The sequence below is a fragment of the Lissotriton vulgaris genome, chromosome 7 (assembly GCF_964263255.1).
Source record: "Lissotriton vulgaris chromosome 7, aLisVul1.2, whole genome shotgun sequence".
Lineage (NCBI taxonomy): Eukaryota > Metazoa > Chordata > Amphibia > Caudata > Salamandridae > Lissotriton > Lissotriton vulgaris.
The window spans coordinates 1,346,409,596-1,346,434,769 of record NC_141695.1 but is presented as its reverse complement, the minus strand read 5'-3'; the positions used below and the strand labels follow the sequence as shown (position 1 = coordinate 1,346,434,769).

General features: G+C 44.6%; 1 protein-coding gene across 1 annotated transcript in view; it reads right to left on the bottom strand.

Annotated features, from left to right (window-relative positions):
- Nucleotides 1-25,174, bottom strand: part of LOC147703663 (putative DBH-like monooxygenase protein 2) — a 301,023-nt gene that overhangs the window by 272,797 nt on the left and 3,052 nt on the right. Inside the window, exon 2 of the mRNA XM_086932002.1 lies at nucleotides 22,164-22,310. Within this exon, the coding sequence (XP_086788128.1) occupies nucleotides 22,164-22,310 (147 nt within the window). The remainder of the gene's footprint in view (nucleotides 1-22,163; nucleotides 22,311-25,174) is intronic.

The following is a 25,174-nucleotide window of genomic DNA, read 5'->3' as shown; positions in this document are numbered from 1 at the left end:
TAGTATCAGTATGAGTGTCTGTATGGTTTGGTGGGGGTATTACTTAGCACATTGATGCATCAATGACTGACTCACTGTTTGTATGTGTTTTGAAGACAGCATATGTGCAGGACTGTATGGGTGGATGAGTGAGTATATGTGTGTGTTAGTGAGTGAATGACTGTCTCACTAGTGTCTTTATCAGTAACAACATATGTTTTAATCTAGTATATGTTGAGTATTGATGAATATAAGTGAGTATATGTGAGAGTGAGAGATTGTAAGAGTTACTGTTTAAATAAGTACCGTATTTTCCGGCGTATAAGACGACCTTTTAACCCCTTAAAATTTTCTGGGAAGTCGGGGGTCGTCTTATACGCCGGATACAAAAATTGGCGGTTTATTTCACATAGCGCGGACTTCACCCGAAGGTGTCAGACCGCTTCTCAGTTGAAAATGGTGGCGCTTAGGGAACTCCAGCACAACAACAAAGAACGTAGGCGATGGTGGCACTGTGCAACAACACAATATCAGCCCGTCGCCAGGCACTGAAAGCGGTCTTGAAAATAAATTACTTGTACAGTTACAGCCCGTCGCCAGCCAGAGGCAACTCAAACGCTGCGCAAGGTTTAAACTAAAACAAATGGCGCCGTGAGCCCTACCTAGACTGCAGCTGCACATCCCCCAGGCAGACGAGGCGCTCCTCCACGTGTGCTGATCTCTCTCTCCTTCCGTAATTCTTACGCTCATCGGAAGGAGAGGAGCGTCAGTACCACATGATCTCAGTCCATGGAGATAGAAAGGGGACTGTAGGACGTTAGGAAGTGGGGGTCGTCTTATACGGCGAATATAGCATGAAACCTACAGTTTGTCAATGAAAGTAGGGGGTCGTCTTATACGCCGGGTCGTCTTATACGCCGGAAAATACGGTATGTGTTTCTATAAGTGATTGTTTAAGAGAGTAAGTATGTGTAAGTTTCCTTAGAAGTAAGGTGGTAGTGTGTGTATAGCTGTATATGCAAATAAATGGATGTTCAATAGTTTGATTGCATGTATGAGTATGTGTGTGAGTAACTTTTGGATGACTGTTGGTGTGTAACAGGATGTATAGGTGTATCACTAAATATGATGAGTGAGTATATGTATGAGTGACTATATAGAACTGTTGGTGAATGAGTGGATGTGTATATAGATGGTGGAATTACTGAATTGGTTGTTGTAACTGGTATGGGTATCTCCATTTTTTAGAAAATTTTTGTTTCTATTTTTGAATATGTGTTTCAAGGGTTACATTACACTGAAAGAAGGTCTGTCACTCTGTCACAAGGATGGTGTCATCAGGGATGTCATGAGTGATGTCACTGACCATGTAATGAGTGATGCAATATGTGACGTCATCAGCAGTGCATTGCAGTATAACTGGTGTCAAACCTATGGTTTTTTCAGTGAATTTCATAGGTTTTGTAAATGCTAATTCCTAACTATATATAGGGCCTCAAACCTATGTTTTTTTCAGTGAATTTCAAAGGTTTTTTAATAGCAAATTTCTATTGCTATGAAATATAATATTTTTTATAATGAATCCTATATTGTATATTTATGTAATACTATTTTTTAGGTTTCGACCTTGGCCGTAGCACCGCAGGTGCTACGCCCAGGGCGAAAGCTTTTGTTTACACTAGGGGGAATTGAACACTCCCCTTCTTCCATTGGCTAGCTCCATAAATGGAGGCTAGCCATTGGAAGACATCAGCGTCAATCCCTTTCTCCCGGTCAGAATGCGAATCGTGGGCGTTTCTGACTATTTTTTTAAATCCCGCCTCTTGATGTCGTGTGTCCCGGGCCGCGCTGTGATTGGCTGTCGGCCCGGGACACCCCAGTGACGTCATTTCCCGGCCCGCGCTGTGATTGGCTGCCGCCCGGGACACCCCCGTGACGTCAGCCAATCACAGCACGGCCCGGGACCTGACTTGTTATGTATAGCTAGCTCATAGAAGTCGACATTGTTTTTTTGTTGATAAGACTGGCTTAGATGATCAAATGTGTGTACTTTCGAGAGCTCGGGCCTAGGCCGCGTCTGTTTTACGCCTTGGGCAAGGCAGACTTAAATAACATTTTGTTGTTTTTTGGAGACCTATACCGGGACTATTATTTCTTCTCTTTTATACTGTTTAAAAGCCAGGCCTTGCACCCGCGTCTTGGCGTTGCTATGGTTACAATCTTCAAACTAGAGCTGCGCGCCATCCGCACGTGCAGGAACACCGACTAATCTGACTTCACGTCCGGCTCCGCTGAGCTGGCCGGTTTGGTGCCGTTTGTGCTGTCTTCCCGCCCGCGCGGCACGCAGCCAATGGGGAAGGAGCGGAGGGCTCCGGCGCGCGGCCAATGAGGCGGCGGAGCTGATAAAGGGCGGGGCCCGCGGTCGCGCACCGGCTCTCGCGCTGGTTTTGGTCGCCGGGGGAACCGGGCCGGACCCGAAAAGAACCAAGGGATCGCGGAAGCGGGTGGAGCATGTGCGACGTGGAGACCCGCGGGCCCCCCGAGCCCACCCAAGCCGAGCCTGCGGCGCAGAAACCGGCCGCAGTCCGGGGGCAGGCGGACAAGAGGGTGCTGGGTAGGGGCCATGGGCCGCTGGGGGGCGGAAGGGCGCGAGGGGGGCCGGCGGAGGAGGCCTCGGTGCGAAGGCAGCAGCCATTGGCTGGGGGTTGGTCGCGGGGCAGCAATGCCCAAGTGTCTGATGGGAGTAGCCATGGGGTGTTTTGGGTGGGGCAACACGCAGGCGTCATGGCCAGTTTTACTAAGGGTTGGGATGTCATCCAGAGGGAGGCAACAACGTTTTGGTGGAGGGGGCAGCGGCGAGCGGAGTAAAGAAAAGGGAGCTTGGCAAGCAGGGCCTTGAAAGTGAGGTGTAAAGTAAACCGTGAGGGCTGTAGTTAAGTTGCAGACTGGGATATCGAGTAGGATGATGTGGAAAGAAGCAGGATAATGTAAAGTGCGAGGGACAGTTTGGGGTATGACCCTTGCCTGGATTTAATGTGCTTAGGCAGTGTCTGTACTAGTGAGTATCGAAACAGGGCATGCTGTTGATGGTTAAGAGGTTGTTCCTTGAGGTCTGGGTGTTGGTTAAGGTCTTACTCAGATTTCCATGTCTTAACATGCATGGTTTCGAGCCCTTCATTTTTAACCTACAAGTCTTAGGTAGTTGGGTGAGTTCGAACACCATGAAGGCACAATAAAACCACAATCCCCAGAATGCACCACGTTATTTCATGACAGCGCAGGATTCGGAATAGACTGTCATGGTGCAAACCATAGGCAGTGAAGAGTGGTAGAAGTGGTACGATAATGCAGGGTGTGTGAAAAGCATCTCCCGGGGGTGCTTATGAGATGTATGGTGAGGATAGAGGTATTCTAACAGTGTGTGTGGAGTAGAGGTGCCTAAAAATTTTTAAAAATTGGGTGAGTTCTAGGGTAGTTATGAAGTAGGAAGCGTGATGAGGGTGCACGTTTTGTATCTGAGAACACGGAGGCAGCAGTACATAGATGCAAAGTTACGTGGTGTATTAATGTCTGGCAATGGTTCGGAGGCAGACAAGGTACGAAAAAGCTCAGTGAAGGTGGTTGGAGGGTGCAGACTGTGATAATGCTGAACATATGAATGGTGTAAGCAGTTTATGGAAGATAAGTTAAAGTTTTAAACCATGTGCGTCCTCGTCGAATGGTAACAAGCCTTTAACTGACTAATTTCTGTTCTATTAGCAACACAGGTGCAAGGCAGGCACAGTGAAATGGTTCAATGTCCGCAATGGCTACGGATTCATAAACAGGTATTTAATATGTTGATGGGACGAAGTGAAATATTTACTCTGGTGAAATTTCTGGAAGCTAGTATGAGAATGTGGGTGTCGGAAGTTGGGATGGGAGGAGTTTGTAGTTGAAGTGATTGGTTAGTGGCTGTTCTGTGGCAACAACGCCTGTGGAATGTGAGCGCTGGCCACTTTTTCATGTGATAGAACCTAGTCACTTTTTTAAAGCCAATTAACACAACCAACTTTAAAAGGATTGTCTGTGAAACTTCGGCGAGAGCGATTATATTTAATTATATTTTATTGTTGAAGCAGAGGACATTGCTTATTGCTAGTTGGTAATGGAACTTGTTTGTGACAAGTTGCGCAGTCTACAGTGCCTGTATGTGGTTGCATGTGTCCATATTCTTTTATTTACATGGAGTTTTGCCACATGATTCTGTCTTTCATATCCACAGGAATGACACCAAAGAAGATGTCTTTGTGCACCAGGTGAGCATCTTCACTTTTATTCTCATTCTGTTGTCTCAACAGCAGTTCTATTTTGCGGGCTACTTATCATGCTTTGAAGGGTGACGGGCCTCTTAGAATAAGTACACCTTTGTTCTGCGATGTCTCTCATAGGGTATGGCCTTTTGTCGATGCAATTGACTGCAAGAGAATTAACTTGGTATAGGTTTGTTGGCTGATCTGCTCCTAGCTTATAAGTCTCACATACCAAGCTTTCTCATTGTAGCGTCTGCAGGTATTATTATTCGATACTACTTACTTTGGCTAGGGTTCTTATAACCACAATTTAATGAACCTTCCCCAACACAGGGTCATTGAGCAATAGTCGGGCTTGTGCGGTGTGGGGGGGAGATGGGGGTCTTTGCTGCCAGGTTAACATCGGAAAAATATTTTGTATTGTAAGTTTACTGACTCGAGGCAGGGAAAAAATAGGAAACTGTACAGCCGGGCTTAAAAGGGCCTGCAATAAATCGGGGCAGGTAGCCTTGTCTTAACTAGGAGTGCTAAACAGTATGTCGTCCTCTGTAGAAAGGCATCTTTTTGGATAAGAGCTGAATTTAAGCACCCCATGTGCTGAAATGTACTTGGTTTTTAGAATGGGGTGACATTTTGCACTGAGAATCAAATCTGGATAGATAAAATGTTTGCATGACTACCGGGGTGTTTAATCTGATACTTGACCTTTCTGAGTGGCCGGAGTTCGTCATTTGATTTAGTAAGTGTTACGTTTTTACTTTGTAAATCTCAGGCATTTGCCGCTTGGTAGCCAGTCTAGATAACGCAGTGGCTGTTCTAGGCTCACCGAAGTGTTACGGTGTAGAACATTGTAGCGCCGAATTGGCTTCCTTTGCCATTTTAAGCATCTGCGACGTGTTCCTGCAGCAGGATGTGTGCAGCAAGCAGCCAGCAGCACACAGGACCGATATGATACATTGTGTACTTTGGAAAGAATTGTAGTTTAGGCATGCAGTTCACCGTAGTCTGCCAGGCAGTGGTATCACGAAAATCGGGTTTCTCACCGAACGTCAATCTGATTGGCGCAGCTGGTACGTGTGTGTTGCAATATTTATATAAAATGGTCTCAACTCTTGGAATTAAATCTGTCATTTTCTGGAGTTCAAACATACTAGCCCTCATTTTTAAACCGTTTCTTTTACTTATTTTTAAGATGTATACTATCATTTTCAACACTGTAATAAACTATCATGCTCTGGTTTAGTGTAACCTGTACAGTTATAAAATGTGTATTAATCCCTCAAAGATTCGAAAACAGTACGGGGACACAAGAACCCTAATGCAGTAGTCACTGCTGCATACCACGACCACATTATTATTTGTAATGTCGAAGCAACCCTTACTACAATGCCCTCCTTTTTCCACTCTTTGTTTCTCTGGCTATTTAAACTACTTCATATGTACGGTGACCAGACTTTTAAAAACGATATCGGAAAATTCTGCAAGTATATAAATAGGGCTACACATTCACATAAACAGAAGAGCTTAAGCAACCATCTTCACTAACATTGTGAGGTACTATGGGGAATCATGTGCAACGTTTAGCCACTGTGCCATCTGTTAACTGAATCACCGTGTGTGGCGGCTCTGGGTGGGTGTGTGTGGCGGCTCTGGGTGGGTGTGTGTGGCGGCTCTGGGTGGGTGTGTGTGGCGGCTCGGGTGGGTGTGTGTGGCGGCTCTGGGTGGGTGTGTGTGGCGGCTCTGGGTGGGTGTGTGTGGTGGCTCTGGGTGGGTGTGTGGCGGCTCTGGGTGGGTGTGTGTGGCGGCTCTGGGTGGGGGTGTGTGGCGGCTCTGGGTGGGTGTGTGTGGCGGCTCTGGGGGGGGTGTGTGTGTGGCGGCTCTGGGGGGGTGTGTGTGGCGGCTCTGGGGGGGTGTGTGTGGCGGCTATGGGGGGGTGTGTGTGGCTGGCTCTGGGTGGGTGTGTGGTAGTAATTGCTGTCTGCTGAGCTTTTCCATAGGGTACAATAGGTCTCACATTTTCGAGAGATTAAGCTAATGGCAATGTAAATGACTATGCATTTATTTATCTGTTTTCAAAACCAACACATAAATACAAATTTTGTCATTTACAATGCCAATAGCTCTAACTTTTCCAAAGGAGAAACCATTGCATTGTAAATGCTTGTTAATGTATATTGTTCATGTTCATTTTTTATTTTTTTATTTTTTTGCTCTGGAGCGCTCCCGGTGCGCGTACCGGTGAGCGCACCGGTAAGCGCTATTGCCGCGAACGAAAACATCATCGTGAAGTACCGCGTAGCCGCGTGATGCGTCTTATGACGCACGGCGTAAGCGCACCCGAAAGCGCCCGAGCGCATACGATCGCGCTTACGCTACGCGCCCCGGTGCGCGCCCCGGGGCGCGTAGGGTCATGTGACCGGAAAATAACACTTTTCTTTGGTTCTGAACAGTTTTTTTTTCCAAATGATGAAAGCCCCCACCTTTTTTCCTCATTCTCACTTTGTACTTCGACTGAGGGAGACCTGTTTGCAGATCTGTTTTTTGTTAGTGAGAAATGGCTACAGTAGCAGCAGCAGCAGGAGCATGTCAACCACCACCACCACCACCACAAGGACAAGGACCACCACAACACCACAGTGGTGGTGAAGAAGGAGAGGAGGAGGAGGAGGAGAGGCAGTTCCTGCCTGAAGATAATACCCCCTATAAACCGAAGGAGCACTTTGTGTGGGAGTTTTTTAAAATCCCAAGGGGACTAAAGAAAGTAAATGCTCCTAAAGTGACATGTCTGATCTGTGGCACTGTACTTTCCAGGGGGAACCCTGCCAAAAAGTATTCATTTGGGAACCATACAATGCTTCGCCATATGCAACGCAAGCACCCTAACAACTATAGTGCGGCAGAGGTCAGAGAACTGACCAGAAACCCTCCCCAATCTTCTCCCAGCACCTCCCAAAGAAAACAACCCACTCCATCGGGTCCAGAGACAAGGGAGATGGTCCCAAATATCCAACCCCAGTTTGGAGATTTTAAAATAGTTTGTAAATTTTGCGGGACTACAATTTGCTATGGAGAGCAAAGTATTAAACTGATTAACCGTGCTGGAGACAACCACAACTGCAGAAATAAACCTTCATTTTTTCCTGATTTTTTTTGCTCCAGTTGAGCCGTTTACAATTCCCTGTTTTTTGTTTGTCCCCATAAAAATGACAAAAAAATATAAAATTGTTCATAAAAGCCAATTAAAGTAAAAAATGTTCCAAAAAACAATAAAAAAATATAAAACAACAAAAAGAATAAAAAAACTGTTCTTTTTAGAACTACCTCCAATTTATAAAAAAATGCTGCATTTTATAAAAACCCTTTCATTCTTTTTTCCCCATGGTACGCACCCCGGTACGCTCCGCGGTGCGCGTACCGGGCGCTCCCCCTGCGCAAATCGAAAAAAAAATTTAAAAAATGTTTGCCCCGTGGGGCCCTTTTATGGCCCCCACATCATACCTAGGGGGTCAGGGGGGGTCTACACTGCCCCCTTTTGGTCATTTCCCCCTTTGTTTTTGCCACCTCTTGTGTCTAGATCATACCGAGACACAAGATGGCCGCCGCTCCGGACTGTTTGGAATGTTGACAGACACCCATGAGCCAATCAGCTTTCCGCTCGCGAACTCGCGTAGCGCGCTGGAGCGCGCCCCGGTGCGCGCTTATAGATATATATTTTTTTTTTAACCTAAATTACTCAAAATCCACTGGAGCACATATCTTGAGACATAGCAAAGGCACATCGGGCTACCAGTCCCTACAATTTTGCCAAGTTTGGTGGAAATCCATTCAGCCGTTCGGGCAAAAAGTGAGTGCAACCGCCCTATGGAAATTAACATGGGGAAAGCACGTTTTGGGACCCCCCTTTTATCTCGGCCCCCGCTTCACAAATCCCCCCCAAACTTTCAGGGAAGGAGCGGAGCGGAGCTGGCCATTTTCTTAATATAATTTAACATTATTTTCAATGGGGTTTTATTTAAGTCTATACCTCCATTTTTCTATATAAGACGGTGTTGAGGTACCACTAGTTGGCTATGTGTAGTGTTGGGCATATTGCAAAACTGTAAGTTATTACAAAAGTGCCGTTTTTGAACTCCGAAAAAGTACACAGAAAAGTACATAAATTGATGTTGCCATGAACAAACGTATTTTTCATGAAACTTAAGCCTGATGATGAGTCTTTGAGTATGGCTGAGTCCAGTGGCCCAGGGGTTGACTGTCTTAGTCTATCAGAAGTATGAGCGATCCCTTCCAGTAGCCACATTGCTGCCGATATTAGGTAGTGCGTTAGCAGAAGGTGCGTCCTGGAAAAGGCCCAGAATGGAGGAAAAAGCCAGAAGGCAAAAATCATTCTGAGGACTTGGAAGTGCTGGACTAGAACGCTGACCAATGCTGACCAGACCAGGGCTTAAAGTCAGAGACAGCACTGTCCTTCCAGAAGAATTCTAAGAAGGTAACAGAAGAGGACTATAGGAGCAGGATAACCCAGAGGAAGATAGGATGAGAAATGGCAAAACGCCAGGAGAGAATTGCTATGCATACAGGAGAGCTGGAACAAGACGACATGTTTGCATGAAGTGTTGCATTATTATTATTATTATTATTATTATTATTATTATTATTGCATTTATTGAGCGCACAGCTACCCAGAGGTTTCCCGGCGCTTGCCTTGGGAACCCGTCCTGGCTTTTCCCTGTGAGATAGCCCCTACAGGGCATCCCCATGGTGAAAGCCAGGCATCCCGCCGCAGGGGGGCCGTTGTGAGATTAAGCAAGCTTAATGCCCAGAGTTGCAGAGTGAGAACCCATGATTAGAGCAGGCACCAAAGCGAGAATTATCAAGTCCGTGGACATTTGCGCTCAAGACCCTGCCGCGTCGGGAATTGAACCCTGGTCCCGGGTCTGACCTCAGCTTCCGGGTCTGCCTGCTCTACACCGTGAGCCACACTTCTCCACGAAGGAGATGAACCAAGTTCCCTCCTTTTATAGGCCAAAGGAACAGGAAGTACCTAAGAGACAAAATTGGATTGGGAAACAGACAAAAAAACTGTGAAGGCCATCATGAATTGGGTAAAAAATGATTCCTCAGAAATGTCCCCAATTGTTTCTGAGAGAAAATAAAGACTGGAAATATGCCCCTGGTGTTCCTGACAGAGACCCCCAGGAAGACGAAAAGTAGCATAAGGAACAACATCAGTGGACCCAGACACCTGAAAGTAAGTTAGATTGAGAGTGTGTCAGCCCACCAGCACTCTCACAGACCTTTCGGCTCTGCGGAACCCATGCATTACACCCATCCGAGATAGCCTCGGGCGCTGGCATTGGATGTGATCCTGGCAGCAGTGAAACAGTGTGCCCCCTTTGAAGCTCCAGGTTTGACTGGAAATTGCCTGAAAAAACATCCAACCAGAACCGTGGTGTGAACTGAAAAAGCATCTTTCTATGACCATTCAACAGGGGGATATCCCTTCCAGTGAATAAGAATTAGAAGTTCTTCCTAAAGTAATGTGAATCAAAAATCTCTTGAACTTCAAATGCTGGTTTGTTATTCACCAAAATAAGGGGGGCATTGGAAAAAGATGCTGATAGGGATCCACACTGTAACATTTTAATTGGGAGGAATGAAACACTGGATGAATCTTCCAACTCAATGGCAATTGAAATTTAAAGGCAACTGGAGTCACGATTTGGATGATCTCAAATAGACATAGAACCAAGCTTTAAATATTTGAGGGAAAGATGAGAAGGCAAAAACTTGGGGGTTAACCAATAGCCTGGTCAAAGGCGTGTGTCTCAGCAATAAATGTCTAAGTTGGATCTGGATGTCATAAGCCTGGGTCTTAAGGAAAGGCTTGTTTCAGTTTTCTGAAAGCTTTCTTGTCTACAGAATCTCACTGGAAACCGAGGCTCAGAATATCTTTCTTAAGTAAGCGGTTGATGTTATTAGTTAATTGAGCAAAAGTTCCCACAAATATCTGGTAGAAATTGGCAAACCCCAAAAACACTGCGCTTCTTTAATTCTAGTAGGGGCTGGTAAATCCAGAATGGCAGACACTTTACATGGGTCCATTGAGATTCCAGTGTTGTTTCATATGAAACCCAGATATTCAACTTCATATTGGTCAAACTCACACTTTTTAGGTTTGCAAAAAATGGGATTCTAATGGAGCCTGATCAACAAATGACAGACATGCTGGTGGAGTAACAAGGGATCACTGGCATAGACCAAGATACAATCAAGATGCAGTACAACAAATTAATTATGTCAGCAAAAATATTAAAAGTAAACTAACGGTGTTCTAAAGGCCATTTTCCCTTCATCCCATCCTTTATTCGGAGAAGATGGTATGCTTCACAAAGATCTAATTTGCTAAACAACATAGGGGCTCATTAGGATGGCAGGCGGTCTGGAGTCCGTCCACCATCCTGGTGTGAACCGGGACCGTCCGCCATACATGCCACGATCCCGCACCACGAATCAGGATGTGACCGCCACCATGGCGGTCGCATTTTGGTTTTTAACATTGCGGCGGATGCTGCTCAGAGCAGCACCTGACGCGAAGCTAAAAAGCCATGTTGTGCATTTCACTGCATTCCGTGGCAAGCACCACATGGTGCCTGCCACTTGGTGCAGTGAAATATATCCCCCAGTGCACAAACACCCCTCCCAACACAAGGGGGGCTCACAACGGGCCCCCAGAGGCATTCTCTGCCAGCCTTTTCTTGGCGACATTGCCGCCATGGAAATGCCGGTGTAAGCCTTCATCCTAATTTGGTGTATGGTGCCTGCTAGGCACCACCAACATTTTGGTCCCAATTGTCCGTCTGCCAGGCAATCACAATGATTGCCTGTGGCGGTTCCGTGGTGGACTGTCTTTGCATCCGTCGCGGACTGAACTGGATTCCCACCGCCATCCTAATTCGGTGGTGGGAAAATCAGAGTCCGATGGTGAAAGAACTGCCTCCGCATGGCTGGAGGTGGTGGTCCTACTGCCATGATAATGACCCCCTTAGTGTCTCTTATGGACTCTAACATATCTTTAGTCAAAGGAAGGGAATTATCTGTCTTTTATTGTGACCTTGTTTAACCCTCTAATTTCCATGCAGGGTGTTAACTCATTAGATTTCTTCAGAACAAAGAACATGGAATAACCAACTGGATAGGAAGATAGAATTATTAGGCCATTCAGTAAATGTTCTTAAAAGTATTGTTTTAAGACTTCTTTTCAGACTCTGTAAGGGAATTAACTCTTTCTTTTGGTTGCTCCAGATTCAATAGGGATGGCACAGCCAAACACCTGATAGGGAGGTAGTGTCAATTCTTTGTGTTTTTCATAAAGATCCACATCTTCTTGGCACTGAGCAGGTATATCTAGAAGTAGGTTTATCATATTGGAATGCAAAACCTGGTCTGGAGCTACTTCCTTGGGAATCCAATAATCTTCAGAAAAGTAACACAGCTTGTAGCAGAACTGAGAAGATAGAGAAATCGTTCTATTCTCTAAGTTAATAAAAGGCTTATGTGGAGCCAACCAAGGAATCCCTAAAATAGCAGTATGACTGGGAGAAGCAATGAGGTCAAAGGATACAGTCTCTTGATGTTTTACCAAAGGTCTTTCTGTCCCTTTCCCTTTCATAAAAGGACGGGATCTCGCATTATTGGGCAAGCATGGATCAAATGTTCAAGAGATCCTCAGGACATGTATAAGCCATTCTTACGAGGCTGTTATTTTTCAAAGTTGGAAAGGGAGCTGCGAGCCAACCCTATTTGCATTGGCTTATCACTACAAGTGGATGACTCTTCGGGAGAGACTTCAGTTTTTTGAGTAATAAATTGGAGACCCCCAGCCGCAGGAGAAAGCCAGACTCTTCGCATTTCTGTCCTGCTTTTTCGCAGGCAATTCTCTAATTTTAAAGCTTGATCTGTAAGTGCTGGAAAATATGGACCGAGTGAATCAACTCATCAAGAAATTCTTTTCTGAGCCCTCTGCGAAAAAGAGTCATCAGGTTGCATTCTCCCCATGTGGTCTCGGCTGCCAGCGGACTAAATTGGGTAACGTAAGTCGGAACATCTTGTCCACCTTGCTGAATTTCCCAAAGAGCTTCCTCAGCTGAGAATTCCAGATCTGGCCTTTCGAACATCCATTTGAAGGTGGGTAAAAAAGCCAAATAATTAGACAGTCTGGGGTCTTCTACTGCTGCTAAAGGGGTAATCCAAGCTAGACCTGGTCCAGACATGGCACTAATTAAACATTCCACCTTCACTCGATCTTGTGAGAAGTGAGCTGGACAAGAGGCCAAGAAGATGGTCAATGAATCCAGGAAATCTCACAATTTATTTGAGTCACAGAGAAATGGTGCATAGCTGAAGTAACTGTTAGAATGTTAGAGGCTCTGAAGTGAGGGATTGACATAAGACAAAGTTTTGAACTTGCATTTGCGGTAGCTCCTGCGTCTACTCCTGGATTGTCTGAACGAAGGCCTGAGCCTAATCCACTGGGTCTCCCTGGCTTTTGGCTTGGGATTGATCCACGTGGAATGCCTGAACTGATTCCATGTCTTTTGTTGTTAGGACTTGTTTTTGGGAATTGCAAACGTTCATAAAGTTGATGCCTGATAGTGTTCCCCAGGACCGTCATGCTCAAATAACATAAAAGTGATGAGGAACAACAGCTCTTGAGGTACCAGGACTGGTTTGGAACCACGTGCATGGCACATCACCTCTGGATCACCAAGACATGAAGTTCAATTAAGCTTTGCCAAGAGGGGCTAAGAGGAGGCCAAAGGGTCAACCTTGTAATATCACCAGGGTTCAAAGCATGTCCATTGCCACTTCTGCTACCCAAGACATTAAGAAGAATTAATATTCCAGGCTGGGACAACAGCACTGAAGTTATTTTCTTTCCCACCACATTACAGACTTTTTATCTGTCTGTTTGAGCTCCTGATGCTTTAGAACGGTTTGAGAGAGCCTGGCTTTCTTACATTTGGCTTTGGTCATGGCCAAGGTGCTAGGCTGTATTTGAAGACACAAATGGCCTAATTATGAGTTTGGTGGACAGGGTCACTCCGCACAAATGTGACAGATATCCATCCCGTCAGCCAAATTACAATTCCATTATATCCTATGGAACTTGAAATATGGCGGATGGGATATCCGTCACGTTCGTGACAGAGTATCTCATGTGCCAAATTTGTAATCAGGATCATAGTCTTCATTTCTACATGGAGTTGGAACTCTTTATTCTTAACATGCCCTCTCTGGCTCTTTTGGGTGATAGATAATTAATGCCATACCCATTATTTTATTGACATGTAAACTGATGGTCAAAGTCCACTGAAAAAGGCAGAACCAGCCCTATGAAAATTATATAGAACAGTGGTGGCTCAGGAACAGGAGATCTGGGGATAAAGTCTAATGAACTATTGGAGATGTCATGATCTTCTGGTCTCTTAGTGCAACGCATTGTAGAACAAAACGTTTGATGCATTTGGTTGTCTAGGGGGACTTGAACATTTCATTTAGATCTGGGTCAGCTTATCCTTTGAAGTCCTGTCTTAGAACATTTGCCTATAGAGAATCCTCCACCACAGTAAACAAAAGCCCTTGGTGTCACTGCAGGATGGACTGCTGCAGCATCAGTATCTATGTGAGGCGGAAACTGGTAAATGCCTCCTTTTATGGTAGCATCTAATGGGAGTAGGCTCAATAAAAGACTTCCTATGTTGTAATTGAATCTAGGACCCTAGTGTAATTTTCCTGATTCATGCCCTTATATAGGTATACATTATCCAATCCTTATATAGGCATAGAAATCAATACCATATTTAGACTGAGCCTATGCAGCCCAAATACGGCATGGCTAATTCCACTAAGTTCCGAGAATCAACAACGATTTCTTAGAAAAACCTGCCTTCGGTAGCTAGGGACTTCCCCTCGCCTGAATACTAATTTATCTAGGGAATCATGGAGTTTTCAAATAACTGAGTCTTTGAGTGAGGTTATTAAGTCCAATCATACGTCAAACTCGGCACCTTCAAAGTATAAATATGCCTAGATTTGCCCAGACAAACACACAGTGGTTTGGAGCAGATCGACTAACTACTTGCCCAACGCCTGCAGCAGCAAGTGCCGAAGGAAGCCGACCCTCCAGCTGACGCACTGAGAGACGCTGTCTTTTCTCTTGCCGAGAAATCCAGCTCCTGTGTTTCCAGGCTACCCTTGCGGGTTGCTGGGAAATCGATTCCTGAGAGAGAGATACAAGACCTCCTTCATTCTAAAACCAAGGTATGGAGCTGTTTAGACCCTTAGAGAATTCTTGGATAGATCCTTGACAGAGAAATACTAAACTTAAGCTACTCCTCACTTACTTCTTCCTTTGTACTAGACTTAGGTTAGGTACACCGGGGTAGGCGTATTTTAGAAGCCCAAGTTGAGTACTTTTAGTCATTATTTTATTACTGTATGTATTTTATATGTTTTAAGGCAATTTATGGCTTAGAAACCATATCATGCTTTTACAGTACTACTTTATAATACTTTTCGTATTATATGCCCAGTACTTTATAACCTGTATTACTATTGTAGCAGTACATTTCTTATGCTTGAGAAAGAAGACTGTTCAATAAATACCTTTTATTGAAAACGCCTGTCTCTCTATTTTCTCAGCACCTCTGGTGAAACGAAGCATGCACGATTGACTGAGTAAAATATTCATCTATTGTTTCCGCGACTCTAGGGATTGATTTCTTATTCTTGGGAAACAAAGTTGTCATGTTTATGCGGTTGTCAGAAACTAATCCCTTCTTGTTTATTCGAGAAAGTTTCTAGTGACCTCTGAGCTAGCTAGCACTCACAATTAAGTTTAATATATACGGTAGAGACCTAGTCGACCTCAGTCCTACGTCTAACCTATAGTATATGTTATTCGAATGCGCAGAGCCTATTGGGAATATAGGAACTACACTACATGGTGCCAAACGTGGGGCGTCATGTAGTATAGAGCCTATTGGGAATATAGGAACTACACTACACCTAAAGGTGCATGCAATGCAGTATGACTGGTTGACCGATAAAATAAAGGTAATAAAGGCAATACGGGACCGTGGATCCTTGTGATTGTGTTTCTCAATGAAAATGACGGCTTTATGGGATATTCACCCAATTTAATTTTGCTTATATCATCAGCCAGAGGGTTCCACTATCAGCCATCTTCCTGAACTGATCAAGTAATTGTTGAAGGTATTCTTAAATAGTAAACTACTTTTTGAAAGAGTATGGCACGTCCATGAATGTTTGACTTGGTTCAAATGTATTACTGAAATAGACCTCCTACAGGGTACTATTGACTAAAAACGCACCATTGGGGATTGGTGCCACAGGTGAAGGTGCCGGGCTAAGTTTCCATATACCCTAAGCATGGGACATGTAACCCTTTCTCATGATTCGGATATGGGAGTTTCGTCAGATGACGTGGAAGAAGGCACAAAGAAGCAATAGAGTTAAAGCAAATGCATGAATACATTTCTTGAAATTTTAGTTTAGTGCATACTCTTCTTATGCTTCCTCTGAGGTGCCCTCTGATCTTAAGCAGTTGCTACTCCAAGGAAAGGGGTCGATATCAGATAGGGATTAGTGTCCCCATTTTTATCAAAATCTATAATTTGTGTAGCAATAAAGTTTCAGAATTAAAGCCCAGCAGCTTCAAGGGATGCCTTATGAAGAGCCTCTGGTCCAGACAACGCTAAGACCTGGGAACATATTAATAGAAATGGGAACTCTTAAACTAATTAGAGCAAACCCTTTAGCTTGTCTTGGGATTATTTAGAAGAATCAATTTCATAATATTGTGGTTTTCATATACATTTACAAAAGAATGTAGCAACAATATTGACTACCAACATACTCTCAAGGTAAATATACATAGAGGAGTATAGATTTACTATACTAAACTCCACATCTTTTTACATTGATAATATGTTGGTAGATGATATCATGGATACAATATCTTTACAAGTTGATATTAAAACCACATTATAGAGCAGGGGTACTCATAGTACGGCCCGCGGGCCAGTGGCGGCCCGGCAAGCCTTCCCTGGCAGCCCGCGGACCTTGTACACATCATACCAGTGTTTAAATATATATATTTTTTTTAAAAAGAGTGTCTGCAAACTAAATTACAGCAGCGCGACTCCGAGACTCTGCTGCTCTGTGGGGGCTGGGCGATTCCTGCCATAGTTAGAGTGGAGCTGCAGGGGCGCTAAGAGGTGAACACAGCCTCATTAACATTCTAATGATCTTCATTCTAATGATCTTTTAAAGACCTGTTAATGGGCTCGGTGCAGCTATGTGTGTGTGTGTGTGTGTGTGCTCCGAAGCTGTCTCAGCCCGGGCTGACACAGAGGCAGGGTGAGATGACAGAGGGAGAGGGAAAAAAAGGAAGACAAAGTGAGCATAGTTTTTAACATTTAATTGAAACTTGAGCACGTTCAGGTCAGTGATTTAGTTCCTGTTTACATTGTATGTGTTAATATTGCATAGTTGCATTCCCTAAAAGTGTTAGCTATTTTAAGGATTCTGTTCATGCATTATTTTTCATGTCTCACATTACTCTTGTACAGTGCATACCTTGAACTGGAGCTTAGGCTGAGGGCACTGCGAGTTTCTCACAGTGCCTGTCAAATAGTGAAAAAGATGTTCAGAAATCTTGATGGACATCAAATCCTGGCCTCTCAGCAGAGCGCACAGGGCAGTGGTCATGCGTTCCAGTTGCAATGTGATTCTGTGCATATGGGTTTGATGGAGGTATACTTTTTTCAAAATAATGATGTTAAAGAACATTTAGTGAATGCTTGCTACTCGTAACAAGTCATCCTTAAATTTTACGCCCTACCACTTTCAAATGTCACCAGTCACCACTGTGATGGAGGGAAAGGGAGATCGGGTGAAGGAGTGAGAGAGAAAAAGGGTAGGAGGGAAAGGGAGGGAGGAAGGGAAAGGGAGGGGGAGGGAGGGAAAGGGAGTGACAGTGAGGGAGTGAGGGAGGGAAAGGGAGACCGGATGAGGGAGTGAGAAAGGGAAAGGGAGACAGAGTGAGGGAGTGAGAGAAGGAAAGGGAGGGAGAGAAAGGAAGGGGGGAAAAGGGAGTGACAGAGTGAGGGAGTGAGAGAGGGAAAGGGAGGGAGGGAAAGGGAGTGACAGAGTGAGGGAGTAAGGGAGGGAAAGGGAGACAGAGCGAGAGAGGGAAAGGGAGACAGAGTGAGGGAGTGAGAGGGAAATGGATTCAGGGAAAGGGAGGGGGAGGGTAAGGGATGGAGGGAAAGGGAGGGAGAGAAAGGAAGTGACAGAGTGAGGGAGAGAAAGGGAGATAGAGTGAGGGAGTGAGAGAGGGAAAGGGAGACAGGGTGAGGGAGTGAGAGAGGGAAAGGGAGGGAGAGAAAGGAAGGGAGGGAAAGGGAGTGACAGAGTGAGGGAGTGAGAGAGGGAAAAGGAGACAGAGGGAGGGGGGCAGAGTAAGGGAGAGTGAGAGAGAGAGGGAGGGAGAGGGAGGGAGGGAGACAGAGAGAGAAAGAGAGCGAGAGAGAGAGATGTGTGTATGCCGGGTCTGGTGGCTCAATGGACGAAGGTGTCCGCTGCAGGGACCAGTGATCAACCTCATGTTCAGTTTTTTTTTTGTTGCTCTGGCCCCGCCCCCTCCCCCACTGACCCCACCCCCACTGGATCGGCCCTCGGACACAAACCACAGTGTAAATTTGGCCCCCGAGAGAAAGTTTGTGAGTAGCCATGTTATAGAGGTACACCTCTCGGAATCCTCAAACACTGAATGGAGATGCAACTCAATTGAAAATTGCTGAAATTGAAGAATCTATAGGATTAAGTACTGCTTGCTGTTCATTATAAGGATATTAAAAGTCACCAAGACATTCCATGACCATATTGAGGAAAGAGGACGAAGACCTGCATCCTTTATAAGGGCATAGAACTCCAAGGTGACGTGCAATAACTTTTCAACGACATGAGTGTGTATTTTATTCCTTAAAATACATGGTGACACCATGACCTATCTCACAAAAGTTCTTAATGTCTTACTCATTCATGAGAAAGAGATAGCATATTTGCTGTCTTAAAGAATAATAGTAGACCTATGTGCGAAAATGAGGGCACCAGAAAGAAGCCACTATTTTGTTTCAAAAAGATATAAAAATTAGGGTCATGTAAATCAGATTCAGAAAATGGTCTAGCTCAGAATGTACAGCAATATTCAGAAATTCCTGTAAGCATAGATATGATAAACATATTTCATTTAATTTCTCTTTTCTGCTGTTTGCTTTACAAAAACAGATTTGCAGAATGAGAATCCAGCTCTCTTTATTTTTAAACTGCAGCTGTACTTATTCTCCGTGACCTTGCTTTCGCCTTAGCTGCTGGTTCTAGCTGAGGTACTCTGAGTCACAACTGAACTGTGAAAACGTATTACAGTTGAGCAGCTACGCCATTTCATAGTTACAGGCAACTAGGGATGTCACATGTCACTTGTCTTGAGGAACTTAGAGACAGGGTTTTAAACAGGGATTGCAAGCTTCCTTGCATTATATAACTAGATAACTGGTCGAACGCCAACTCCTCACAAAAGCACCAGACAAAACAGATGTAGGCAACAGATGTAGGCTCCAAGAGGTCAGACGCTGAGGCAGCCTCCTGGACATTGTACCTCCCGATCATGAGCCTTTTGTAGAGGTATAGTGCTATGAAAAGCTAAAATAGCGAATTCATCTCGCCAAACATTTTAGAAAGTAGGTTGCTAAGCAGCTCCACAAAGAAAACTAGACAGCACCAAATTGCTCAGGCTCAAGGAGAAGCTTTGGATATGGAGCCAGGAACACAGAGAGCGGACCATGAATGCTCTGTTGGTATTATAGGTAAGAAATAATTCTGAACTTGCAGCAGCTAGGTTGGTAGGGTCGGGCAGGGCTTTGTAGCCCAGAAACCTCAGTTGCTGAGGAGGAGGTGCCCTCGTGAAGTTGGCCTGAACGCACATATAGTGTGGCTACAATCTCCGGAGCACTGGACTTGTTGAAGCAGTTGGTGTAGTTAGCAGGACTTCGTAGCCCAAAAACCCCTGTGGCTGAGGAGTAAATGCCCTGGTGAAGGTGAGCTCAACGCACATATATAGCACAGATACAATCCCAGCAGCATGGGACGTACCCAACCTGTGTTCAGGCAAAGATCGGGCTGCTTTTAAAAAAAAAAGATTTATAAAACTTATCTTGCCGCCACCGCAGGCGGGTCCCGCGTCTTCTCTCCTGTTCGCCTGTGTCCGACTCCAAGTCGGAACAGGAAGCAGGCAGCCAGGCTTCCACCCCAAAGTCAATCACAATGCAGCATTGTGATTGGTCTGAGCGCTGTGACACGGCGCTCAGCCAGGGGCTGGAGTGGTGGGCATGTTCTTCATGCCGGTTGTAATGCAGCCTGCATGGAGAACAGGGAAGTGTGCACAGGAGTGTTCTACCACTCCTCCCCTGCAGCACCGCCCCACTCCTCAGGCGCTGACGCAGAAGGAGGAAAAAAAATGAGAATAACATTCAGTTACTATCATTTTATTTTTTATTTTCTTTGCTGCTTCGGGCAGTAGGCCAATGCTCCTAGCAGAGGAGCCGCCACTGTTGTCTTTCCAATCTTAGTGCTTCTTCCAAGACGGGCAAGGGCCTGAAGCAGACCAGGAGAATGGATTAAGCTATGACTCGACTGGAGAGACTAACCACTGACTCAGATCTGACCCCATGAACAAAACTCTCGATATCACACAAGATCATTGTCCACCCTGAATCCTCCACCTAAAGCATGCCCATGTGTTCTTATACTTGCTAATGTCCCTGTTTTAAATGTGGGGTCAGGGGACGATGACATACATGTAAGAAGTAAAGTTCTGCACTTGGTCTCAAGGCATTTAGGTTTCAATACAAGCAACTCTGAGCACATCCTCCTGGTGAAAAGAGTTCCCTGGATTGAGCCCACCAGGAAAACCTATCAAGCACACTGTGTAGTTATTCATTTTACCCAACCTACCAATGTGAGATCTTTGCTTGTCAGCCAATATCACGTTGATGAAAAACGCAGCAGTGGCTGGGTTTTGCCTCTGGGCTTTATCTATAGATCACCCATACCTCACCTCCCACCCTCTTCAGTGGCGGCTCCTCCGTTATGGTGGAAGAGCATCGCCCCCTGCTTATTACCAGCAGAGCAAAGGACAAATGAAAAGATAATAAAACGATTTTATTATTATTCAATTTTGCGTCTTTCCAGCCAATGGAGGGGCGAGGATAGCTACAGTGATGCTGAAGCGCCAGGGAATAGGAGGGGGTGGTGGGCACTGCTAAATGCGCATGATGGTTTGGCCGGCCCCAGAGGCACGTGTTGTAATCTGCTTATTTTCATGTTGTCATGTTATTTTCATGTAGCGATATATATTTATTTATATATTTACTTGCTTAGCCAAGCTCTGCCTATGATGTAGTTATGTTCTGTAATAGAACTGAGGGAGCAGAACTCAGTCTATGTTCTTATGGTAACATCTTGGGAGAGCTTTTGACAGTTGGCTGGGTGAGCTGTTGTATCCTGATTACTTTGATTGAATAAACCTAATATTCATCCTACATGAAGACTTACATCTCTTTCTCTGCATCAACCCACTTTTTAACTACAAGTAAAGCCACCCTGCGTGGCTTTTCGTGTCCTTGTAAATACAGCCCCTTTTCACGCAGCACTTTGCGTGAAAAGGGCGTGACATAGGTATTGCTGTGGGTGTTCCCACGCAACGCCCATAGATTCTGCCGCATATCCAGATTTACAACATTTCATAAACCTGGGAATGTGTCAGAATCCTACGCCTCCCCAGGGGATAAATAAGGAGGCACAACGAAGTGAAATGCTTTTTTATTCTTCTTGTTTTTCCTCTTTCTATGCGTGCTGCATTCTGCAGCACAAAGAAAGAGGAAAACACCTCTTGTGATTGTTTTTGTGCAGGAGGGTGTCCCTTCGGGCACAAAAACAATCATCCCCGCAACGCAGGCACCCTTGCACCATGGTTTACTGGCGAGACACTGGAAGTAAATTTGCAGAAAGAAAATGAGCCGAGGTGCACGAATATACTGAATAGAATGACACGTTAATCTAAAAGGCTGTGGCTGTTTGCACAGTAATTACATTGTATTGCCTTTTGTTGCTTATCGTAATGTATTTATTTGTTTAAGACATCGAAAATTCAAAAAAAATTACGCTTCAAAGAAAATCATGCTTGTGAATCACTTTTGCTGCGTGAATTCGAGGAAAATTCTTTTGATATCTTGGCGCGTGGTTTGGCACCTTGGGCCAGGCCAGACACCTGGCTCAGCTCTGTACTAATCTCCCTATCACTGTCTAACTCACACATCGCTAATTTCACACGGTTGTACCATTCAAGAGATCTGTACACACTGCTGGACAATTCAAAGGATTTTAATAGAATTCACCAATGCAGGTCCCAAAAATCTCTAGACTCTGACCACTTGTTTACATCTCACAAAGACACTCAGATGATCGCAATAACAAGGCCCATTTCAATAGATCTCTCCATCACCCACCACATGGCTACAAGCCGCGTCCCATTAACCAATAACGAAGCAGCTGCGAGTAAAATCAAAGCTAATGACTGAACATTGCACGGTGTCTAATCCCCTCTAGCGTTCACTTTTAGGTACTACTACTGACAGTTACCTGGTGCGTTTTAATGCGTTGCATGTTTGTTTGAGTGAATATTTCCTAATGGGAAGTGGAACAAATTCTCAGTATATTACGTTCCCATGAATTGATGAATCTCACCGTGATTTCCAGATCATGCACATCGCATGTTGAGAACTCACGACTGAATCTCATGGAAGTGAAACTTCCGTTCTCGGTCAAAGCCATCAGGCGGTAGTCCTGCTTCTCGTCCAACACCGGGGCTGCTTTCCCTACACCATGATAATCCTACACAAGAGGGGAAAGAAAGAAGTGTAAATAAGTGAATAAACAGAATGTGGCGGAGACGTCCCGCTAGTGCCCCCTCCACGCAACAGGTGCTTCCGAACAACAAATCACCCCAGCCCCATCACTACCATCACCACCTTAATGGGTTTGATGTATCTAGACAATTTTTCATGTCCCACATGTATCACATCTGTCTGAAAATGTAGCAATTCAGCACTCTCTGCTTCATGTAACACAGCGCAGTAACTTGCCTTGCTGCTATGCGTTGCGTTAAAGATGAGTACATCTGCCCCAAAGTCTCCTACTTGCACTTTAGTTATATGTACTGCTTTTCTTTCGTCAAATTCTCTTTTTTCTCAGGGCTTTCTTTTTCTCCCCTGATTCATGTACATTCTTTAGAGGTGTACTCTAACTATTTCCCTCCACTGACCCATGATGGCTAACTGGTGTGTTAGGTCTTCTGCCCCTAAGCAGCTTAAAAGGTATCCTCCCTATTGTGAAATGTCATGTGAATCTGTACATTTCCGCTTTTTGCTCCACCTAATCTTTCCAATCTATCCAATCTGTGTTCTTACTCATCAATAGTTGGATAGCTTCCTGTAGCAATGTATTCAGCTATTACACAACCCTGTGGCATTTGAGATGATATAACACCAACTTTTTGGGTTTTATTCTCCTCTTGCACAGAAAGCACTAAACTTCGTTTGACACTAGTTGAACCCCATTGTCTGTCACAATTAGTTTGGGAAAACCCCCTTTACTGAATACTTTACTTCGGTCCACATGTAGAAAAATGAGGAACTGCTATTTCCTAATTGCGATTCTTACCGAATCGCTTTAGAAATTTGCAATTTCTAATTTAAGAACACTTGCAAATACTCAATAGAACAGATGGCAAATCGACCTTTCTCACAAATGTTAATGAGGTAGGTCACAATTCACGACCATTTAGGAATCACAGCCATCACAGGGATGGTGGTCCACTGGGTTCAGCAGACCACCATGTCTGTGACTACTTTAAAATAAAGCAATCTTGTATGTAATGCAGTCTGTTTTCCTTAAAGGAAAACAGGAGGCGTTCAAAAAAGAAAATTAAACTTTTAAGTTTATTTTTTTAAGAGCAAGCAGGTGCTCCCTTGGACCACTGCCTGCTCCTAAAAAATATTTTTTTAACATTCTCAAAGAGGAAGTGGTCCCCTGGTAAGGCTTTGTCATGTATGGTAGGTGGGAGAATAGGCTGTAGTTGGAAGTATGGGTCAGTGGATGGTTTCTTGAGCAAGGGTATGATGGTGGCTTGTTTCCTGGTGGCTGGGAATGTGGCTGAGTCGATAGAGGCATTGAGGATGGGTGTTGGTGCGTCACTGATCAGTAGGAGTGCTTTGGTGAAGGTATGGTGGAGGCAAGGGTCAGAAGGAGGCCCCAAGTGAATGGTCCTCATGGTGCCAGTGATTTTTATTGTGGTGATGACAGGCCACGAGGTCAGGGTTCGTTAATCATCTGTGATGGGAAGTTGCGATGTGACAGTGCTGTGCTCTGGTTGAGCGTTGAAGTTGCTGTTTATGGAAGTGATTTTGTTACTGTAGAAATCCAAGAGCTAGTTGCAAAGGTATTGTAAGGAGGTGATGTTGGAGGCAGCAGGAGGTGTGGGGACATCTTTGAAATATTGCTTTGAAAGTATGATCTACAATTGGTTGGGATCCTTACTGATGGGCCTCTCTCAAGTGTTGAGGCTGGCTACCTTTTGGTTGCCATGTGTTGTGATTAACTGTGGTGTGCTGCAAGGCTCCTCCTTTTCCTTGATGCAATTTAATCTCTGCGTTTAACCTCTGCTACATCTCAGCTACTCATTTGGATGCCAAACATAGATGACACATTGATCATGGTTCAGCTGAACCAAAAGGCACCACATCTTTGACCCAACTTGAATGTTTTTTTTGGACACTGTCTAGCAATGGATGGACCACAACTTCCTAACCATTAACACCGACAAGTCAGAGCTCTTACTTTTCAGAAGAAAAACTTCCCCAGAGCAACTGTTTACTGACTTCTTCCATGCGTGAACCACCAATCCCTGTGGCAAAGGTCAAATCAATTAGAGTGATTCTTCATGAAAATCTGTTCCTTCACCCCTAACATTTCCCCTTTTGCCAATCCCTGCTTTGGATTACTGAAGGCACATAGGAAAATTCTACCATTCCTTGCAAGTGATTGTTGCGCTACAGTTATCTCATGCTTTCCAGCAAGGTTGGCTACTTTTATTTCCTGAATTAAAGCTTCCCTGGTAGGTCCCAGAATATCCCGAATTATGAGGTAAGACTGTTCTGTAAACTAACGAAAAATGATCATGTGATGTTTTGAAAGTGTGAGCTTCACTGGCTGTCCTTGGGCCAAAGAATCAGGTGTAAGACCCTCTGCCTCTCTCATGAAATCTGCTACAATAAAATGCCATCATGAATCCTCCTCGTCTTCTGGTTCCCAGATAAATAAACCTTGCCGTGAGGGGATAGTCATTCCGCTTTGATGACCCTACATTTTGGAATGAGCCTCAGTTCTCCTTCAGATGAAGCAAAAATTATCTGGTCTTCCGGAAATCAATCAAGTTTTTCCTGTTAAAATAACAGAGGCACTGGCCATTTACCATACTTTCATTAATGCTTGCTTTGGTACCAAAGGTTTAGGTTGTTTTAGTGTCAAATAATTCCATAATGGACATCTGTAGTGAGGTGTGAGAGTTTAGAACCTTATGATGACAGCAAGGTGTGGCAAGTACTGTTGTGCATAAGCTTAGGGTGTAGAGTGCAGTGGAGAGGGAAAAAAATAGACACCATTGTGTTTGCAGTTAAATATCAACTTTTACTTAAAAA